At 44.2% G+C, this 8,417-nt stretch overlaps 1 protein-coding gene across 1 annotated transcript in view; it reads left to right on the forward strand.

Moving 5' to 3' along the window:
* LOC135918140 (lysosomal aspartic protease-like) overlaps positions 1-8,026 on the forward strand; it is a 30,923-nt gene extending 22,897 nt beyond the window's left edge. The window contains exons 5-8 of the mRNA XM_065451797.2: positions 395-648; positions 1,035-1,173; positions 6,189-6,284; positions 7,784-8,026. Coding sequence (XP_065307869.1) covers positions 395-648; positions 1,035-1,173; positions 6,189-6,284; positions 7,784-8,026 — 732 coding nt within the window. The remainder of the gene's footprint in view (positions 1-394; positions 649-1,034; positions 1,174-6,188; positions 6,285-7,783) is intronic.
* Positions 8,027-8,417: the final 391 nt, after the last annotated feature.

The following is an 8,417-nucleotide window of genomic DNA, read 5'->3' on the forward strand; positions in this document are numbered from 1 at the left end:
GTGTTTGGCATATGCGGCCGTTGTCTGTTTTCCCAAGTTCTCGTCTTATAACCAACGACAATAATAGAAGAAGCAGTCAAGAGCTCGCGACAGGGTTTGCTTCGGTATATGAGCGTTTTGCTGTGATTTCCTACGTTGCGTTCTTGTTGTATTGCAGCTGTCATCAGCCGTGTGCTCATGTGGGTACTGCCCGTCGTCATCTAGGGCCCCTTGTTTGCTTCGTGTGATAATAATTGAGGAGTTTCTGTAGTATTAAATGCGTTATTTCTAAACACACTCGTGAGCACTGACGGGAGTCTGGGAAGTATCCGGCATCGCACTACTTGAGTTCGCAGACGCACAATAGGTGGAAGGCTGCAACTTTTCTTATTGCACTTCTAAATCCATATTACAGATTTACAACGGTCTACCCTTCGATGGTGTCGTAGGGCTTGGAACCGAGCCTGAACTTCCTGAGCACTGGTCCGTCTTCGATACGATGAACCAGCGACGCCTACTGTATATGCCTTTATTCGGCTTTTACCTTCATAAAACGCCTGACGGCGCAGATGGAGAGATTAAGTTCGGGGACTATGACCCGGATCATTATCAAGGAGATCTACGTTTGCTGCCTCTTCGTGAACAAGAGTGGTCCATTCACATGTACTAGTAAGTACTCGCTTGGTATCGTACTCTATGTAAGGTATGTCATTTCAATAATTGCCCTACCAGAGACATGTATTGCTATACCAATTACTAGCAATTTCCTTTGTGCTTGAGTGATAGAATGCCTGCGCGAAATATATTAAGTGATTGCTCTTCAGGTTCTGCATGAGATCGTAGTAGATGAACAGCATCCCACCTTAAGCAAATAAACTGTGTATAAATAAAGGGAGGTAAAGGTATTAGGCGTCTAGGGTGCGCAATAGATACCACTGATCCTAATCAGTATCATAAAAGGTGAAGTCCAGCGCTTTAATTATTGATATCTTCTCAGATATCACCTTCAAAGGAATCACTTTCTGAATCACTTCTGTCTTGTATCTCATTCTCAGCGTAAAAATCACAAATTTGCTTTTAACGTCGACATTCACTGCCAAGCCTGCTTCCGCACTGCCATACATCCATGGGCCAGAGAAGTTCATTAAGTATGTCCACTGGGCCCTGGGAGCAACACGAAGCGCTGAAGGTGAGGTGCGTATCTCATGCAATCTATTTATTAGCTTCACCGTGAGACTGGCAGTGAATAAGCAAGTGGTATTAGGTGCCGTGTCACTGCCAGTGAATTAAATATACATAAAGCCATTTGCTTGACTTGACTATGAAGAAGCAGCGTAGTATATCGTAAATAATCACTGGATCAAATTTCAACCAGCTGAAAACATGAAGTAAAGTGAAATGAAACATACAGAATATCGTATTTGATAGCGCTGAAGAATATACGTAATTGCATCTATTATAATGGAGAGAAAAACAGATCCTTCCAAAGTCCTTCTTCTTATTTTATTTCGAGTACCCTCAAGGCTTACATGAAGCATTACCGAAGGGAGGGGCTAATAGATACAGATAACTATACAATGAAGAAAACACAATAATCAGATAACAGTGCATAGTCCAACCTTAAGATAACGCGAGCTGCCAGCGGATCGAGAAAGAAAGATATCCAGGTATAAAGTCGTAATACAGATATTTCAACCTGAATGACTCGACACAACAATCAGGTAATATATACATACGAAATACTCCACTGAAAACAAATATGTAAATTAAGGAACGATTACGTATCCACGCGGACACGTCGATTGAGCGCATGATACCTGATAGTTTCTACGAATGTGCTTTACTTAATTGTCTTACGCGCTACAGCAAGGTATGTTGATTCTATTTGGTTATTGACACAAGGTTGTTTTTCTGGAGTATAAATCTCTGAAACGATCTGTTGCGAAAGCATATTTGCAAGCTTGACGAAGGTATGCGAATCTGTAGTGCACCATAGTACCACGCTCTGTCATGGCCGCATTGAGAAGCCGGGAAAAGTAACGGAAGCTAGGAAAAGGAACTAAACTACGCAATGTACATTTTGTAGCTCCTCAGAGTTTAGCAGTGAGGGCTTAAATTTCTGTCTCTAGATTCTCTTACCTAAATAACCATTGCTTCTCACCTTACGGGGCAACAGATATAGGGCTGGTCACACAATTAAGATTGCGTTCTTTGCCGCGACAAAAAATCAGAAGGAAACACAACTATCAGGAAAATAATCTGGAAGACAGGTATAAAAAGAACTCTAAAGAAAATTGCATTTCTCGTTGAGTCGTTAACGATGGCTAGATCATTGTCGATTTAAGCCTGCAGCGGTTCTTATTGACTAAATCAGGTAATTAGCTTGAAGGCTTCCCGTCTATGAAATCACATGAAGGAGGTCATGATCTGCGCCTAAAATTAGAATCCCTAGATATTTTTGCTTTCTTACTGTAGCGACAAGCTCTGAAGCGCCGCCGACAAATCTTATTGGGCGACTTTCATTTCCGACAGCCATGTTCTTTCTGACGCTGTTCCCCTCCCGCAGTCACTTGCTAAAGCTGCTGTGAGCGAACTTCAGGGCTGGCTGGAGGGCCATTATAGTGAGCAGTCTTTCTGCGCGCGTTTATCTTGCAGTGTTTTTACGTTTCCGAAAGACATTCTGCGGTTGGCACGACCATTCTCGAAAACGCCGCGTTGCACGTGGAACCTGGGCAGACGTGTGAGAGCGTTTGGCGTTTCCTGGCGTATGCACTTCGTATGAAGCGCCTCGGTTCTTACACATTTAGGATTCCTGGGCCCCTATAACAAAAAACTATTCCAATATATTTTATTCCAATCTCCAGAAGTCAAATTTGCAAAACCGCCGACGCAACCATTCGGCGGTGACACGCAGGGTTGTTTAAGGAGACCAATCAAATAATTTTCTCGCTTATACGAGGTCACTTTTGTTTGCTTTAAAAACGAATAAAATTGCCTACACTGAGCGGATTGTCTTATCTAATTGACTGATAAGAGGCGAGGAGCACGGCTCAAGTGGAGAGGGTTTCGATGGGGCCGAGCCAGTGCACTGAAAATCGGTAACCGGATGAAAAGTGTGGTGCGGTGTCAGTGATTGGTCCGCTTTCCCTACTTAGGTTGCGGTGGCTGGTCGAAAATCGTGGCGGCATGCAACGGAAGTTTAAGAATGCCGCTAAAAAGGATCATCATCAAAAAAAAGTTGACTGAGTGATGTTTTAAAATGCCGAAAGCGTTTGAAAAACGTTGTACAGCCACGCCAAAATGTATTATTGTACGCAAATAAACCGATGCTCTCAGGCAGGTCTGAGTATTCACTGCCTGAGCGATCGGCGGCAGCCATCTTTTGTTCCTCGCGGAACAGGACAGCCTGCTGCTATTCAGAGAAAAATCGAGATTTGTTCGGCATATTGATGCGTCTTTAACGCGCACACGTCACTTTGACGCGATGAGTTTTCGCGGTTTTGTGACGTCGCGTAACAGGCAGGTAAAGTCGGTGCAGCCCGAAAACTTTTGACCAATAGCCGAGGTCTAATGGCAAACACCTGGAGAAAACCTGGAGAAACCTGGAGGCTTACGAAAAGGGTTCTACTTATATTGGGGACGATGCAACGAGCTATGGAAAGAAGAATGATAGGTGTAACGTTAAGGGATAAGAAAAGAGCAGATTGGGTGAGGGAACAAACGCGAGTTAATGACATATCAGTTGAAATCAAGAAAAAGAAATGGGCATGGACAGGACATGTAATGAGGAGGGAAGATAACCGATGGTCATTAAGGGTTACGGACTGGATTCCAAGGGAAGGGAAGAGTAGCAATGGGCGGCAGAAAGTTAGGTGGGCGGATGAGAATAAGAAGTTTGCAGGGACGACATGGCCACAATTAGTACATGACCGGGGTTGTTGGAGAAGTATGGGAGAGGCATTTGCCCTGCAGTGGGCGTAACCAGGCTGATGATGATGATTAATGGCAAAAAGGCGTCGAATTAGAAATATCTATTTTTCTTTTGTTCTCTGCAGTAATGCATAGTCAGTGTGATAACATCATATCAGATGAAAAGAAACGGCGGTAACACTACGGTTTTGGTGACGTCGCGTTACAGACAGACGAAGAGGGAGTTGTTAAAAAAAGTTGTTCGCCAATGGTGGAGCGATGATTGCAGAAATGGAACAGAAAAGTTTGGAATAGCTTTACCTCATAGCGCCCCTGACTGCGTACATCTACCGCAGCCGCCTTTTAGCACGTTTTATTGACGTGAAGCGTAGTTTCCCCATTCAACACATAGCTTCTTAAGGGAAAGCTTTAGCTCGGGTGCATCTATCTAAACACATGTAAAAGAAGAATTCCTTTTTGTCGCGAACCACCGCACCAAATTTGACGAAGTGTGTTGCATTTAAACAAAAAAGCTTAAGATCTAGTGACTGCTTGTTTTGAATTTGTTATTTATGTCGTAAATCTTTAATAAAATTTGGCGAAAATCAGAAATTTTTAGAAAACGAAACCATAAAGTTTACAACTCGGTTTTTCAGCAAGGAAAAAGGTATCACAATTCTGTGAATTCAGTCTAATAGCGCATCTAAAGGGGTCAAAATTGATACCTCACACAGGAAGATAAGAAAATTTGCTAATATAAAGGTACAGCTTTTGCAGAACTCTTATACACAACGTAAGAATTTCACGTAAGGCATAAGATGACAAATCCAATTTGTCCGCTTTGAACGATCTAATGCATACCGTTTACAGAGCCGCAATATCTGTTCTTGATGCAGAGCTATTAATTTATAAACTTCGTGTTTCTATTTTAACGCGATAGCGTTAAGGAGCTCGTGTCGCAGAAAAGCCGGTGTCGTCGGCGTCGGGTGTCGGCGTCGGCGGCGTTGACCGTGAGCGATAAATCACGGCAGGCTCTTCATAAATAAAAAGCAACTTCCAAGATTGGCCCGGTGGGAATCGAACCCAGGTCTCCGGAGTGTGAGACAGAGACGCTACCACTCAGCCACGAGTTCGATGCTTCCAAGCGGTGCAAACGCGCCTCTAGTGAATGCGGTGTTGCCTTCGAAACCAGCCGTGGAAAGTTATACTGCGGTGTATATCGGTAATTATGAACATGTAACGTACAGAAGTCACAATTACACGAGTTGCGAAGTGCGTTTCCGCTGCATTTCTTTTGCGCTTTCCGCACACGCAGAGCCATCTTGCGGCAAACACAGAAGACCCCCTCCTCTCAATGTACGGCGCTGCCCCGACAGGAGGCGCGCCGCGCGCGCATTGGGACCGCTGCCAGGCGCGTCGCGGGACTCCCTCTCCCCTGACGACGCTTCGCCGTGCTTCCGGTTTAGATTACTATCTATCTCTCTGCCCGTGCCGATCACGACGTTTGGCTGGAATAGATCGTTTTCCCTCCGAGACACCGAGTTCTTTGGTTCGTTTCGTTCGCTCAGGCGCACGTTTCGTTGTCGCGCCGAACGCTGCGTTGCTCGACGTTCACCGCGTGATAGGTGGGCGCTAAGTCCGATGCGGGGCGCATCGTAAGTGATTGCTGTGCCGTAGCACATTGTCTTATACCCCTTGGCGGGTCGACGGGAACGCTGTCGCGTCCCACTCTTGAAGGCGAAGCTTAAGCGTCCTCCAATTTTTTTTCAAACTTCCGAATACTTGAAAATATCTTTTTAATAAATTCAGGCCCGCAAACCGAAATGCCGCTTCCAACAGTCACTAGAATTTAACCTTCTCTCTCAAATACAGCAAACATCATTAAAATCGGTCCAGCGGTTATCTCAGAAACACGTCTTTGCGTTTTTCATCTTTTTGAATAGGCAGCGTCGGAGTTGGACCCGAGCTAGAGCTTCCTCTCATGTTCCTATAATGCGCGAGTGCCACTCGGGCCGCGACTGCAGCGTGTCCCTAGAAGCGGCGTAGACTCCGCTTCAGGAGGTCGGGAAGGACATGGCGCACTACGCCGGCTGCGAGTGAGAGGGGGTCGGGAGAGGAGGTAGATGTCGCTACTCAGAAGAATGCAGATATTCTAGGGGGTTTATTTATATTGGGATCTAATCGCCTTCACGAACCGCGGTATGGCTTAAGATGAACAACAAACGATGTTAGCTTGCGGTTTGTAGCGCTGCGACAATGTTGTTCGACTTCTTTTTAATTTTTCTTGTTTTTCATTACAGTACACAGTAGACTGCGAAAGAGTTCCAGAGCTGCCTGTTATCGGACTTGATGCCAGTGGTTCGATGGACCTGCGTCCCGAGGACTACGTCGTTAAGGTAATAGCTAGGTAATTGGTTGGTTTAGGGTTTGTTGTTGTAACCGTAACTTTTGTTGTCTGTTTATTTCTTGAAACACCCAGAAACTAGAATTGATGAATATGCGCCCCCCACCCTGTTGCCAGTCAAGCTGTTTCAACTTATTTTCCACCCATAAAGAATGAAACGAGCGTATTTAGTACACTCTGTGCAACACCCAATTTAGATATCTTTACACACAATTTTCATTTGGCAATCTAAACGCATGATAAAAAAAAGAAATTATTTTAAGGAAAAGTGCACACATATTATGTGGACACAAACTGTCCCTCTAGAAATACAAGCTTCACAAGTGTCGTGCACGGATATATAGACGTGTTCTTCTTAAGGAAGAGAGTTCACACAGCACAATGCGCCATTGAGTTTCTCTAAATGTCTATGGCGTCCAGTTTACTTTGTCACGGCGTACATGATTTGGAACGCGCGACGCATCTGGGTAAGGGGGTGAACAACACCACGAGATCCCAGCACCTGCAATGAATCGTAACATGGCCAAATGCACCGTCGTGCAAGTTTTTTTTATCTGTCCAGTAATGCATTGAATGACATGCTATTATTTTTCGAGTGCGTCGTATTGGGAAAACGGCTCCGTGGTTGCTCAGGTTGTAAGAGCATCGCACGCGTATAACGAGGACATGGGTTCATGCCCCATCAACGTCCAGTTCCTTTTTCATATCTATTCATGAATAATTTCTTTATTTCAAATACTACGTACATGTAATTTCCCAGATGCTGTCCCTGGTGTCTTCAGTTGTTGGCTTTTTGTGATATGAGTAATGCGAAAATTGAGCCCTCGGTTTCATTTCTTCTCGTTCATGGTGCTGATAATTCAAAGGAGAGGTGGGGTTGTTCAATGACGAGAACGTTGCCGACAACTTTTGTAAATGTTATATATGATTTTTTCTGTAGACAACTTTGGCGTGCTGTAGATAAGGGCGGCACACTTCCGCGCAGTTTGTCCATTTATTTGTATCTACCCAGATTAAAAAACAGGATGCATTTTTCCTCTCTGACTTGATCAATTATTGTTGTCATCCGCACCTTTCCGAAACGCCTGAACGGCACTGAAAGTAATTAAATCAACTGAAGTTGGTGCAGATCAACACGTTAGATTTGGCTAAAAGACAAAGACGGAAGGAACAAACAGACCTAAAAGCACAGTGGCATAAAGTGTATTCCTGTTACTTTGGTAGTCACACTACTTTAACTGACAAAATAGCGTGAGAAAAAGAAAAAGAAAGAAGGCTCCGTGCTCGTTCAAAAAGACTTCCCAGCATGTTTTCTATATGACGGCGTCGCATAATTCTGTTGCCATTTGCAACCAATTAAATTTGCTATCGTATATATTGAAGAGCAGAGGTGGTGAAAGTTCCAAGAATCAGCTATAGTGCATGTAACACATAATACGAGAGCACTAATGGATGTGTCTGACTTCTTACAACTTTACATGGTTATCGCAGGTTGGCACTGTGTGCTACAGTGGCTTCGCTGTAGGACAAAAAAGGAATCTGGCTCTTGGGGCAGAACTACCTTCGCACTATCTATATGTTCTTCCAGCAAGGCGGATCGAACCAAAAGGAAATTGCCATCGGATACGTCCAGAAACCAAGCAACTAAGCGGCGCTACGTCTACGTCGTCAAATGATAATTTGATTTCAGAACTTCGCAAGTACCCGTTTGTATTCAAGAAGAAGGCAAGCTAGGGAATTTGGCGGCATCGCATAAAAACAGATTACAGCCGTTGGCATGACGTCTTCTTAACTTTTTCTTCTAGTATCGTGAAGCAGAAGTCAATGAAAACATACCAGTGGCAGAGCCATAGTCATCGTAACCAATGAAACTTTCCACGCACATTTAATGACCATGTTATGTTTGTCCTGATAGCAAGGCACTACAAAATCGTAACGGCCGTTACATATGAGGTTTCGTTAGCGTGTGGACTTATCCGCAGTCAACGCAGCCTATAGGCTGAACGAAACTGGCAGAACTTTCGAAGTTAATCAACAAGCGTAAGACAGCTGACATAAGGAAGTATAATATGGATAGAATTGAACATGCTCTCAAGAACGGAGGAAGCCTAAAAGCAGTAAAGAA

The sequence above is a fragment of the Dermacentor albipictus genome, chromosome 10 (assembly GCF_038994185.2).
Source record: "Dermacentor albipictus isolate Rhodes 1998 colony chromosome 10, USDA_Dalb.pri_finalv2, whole genome shotgun sequence".
Taxonomy (NCBI): domain Eukaryota; kingdom Metazoa; phylum Arthropoda; class Arachnida; order Ixodida; family Ixodidae; genus Dermacentor; species Dermacentor albipictus.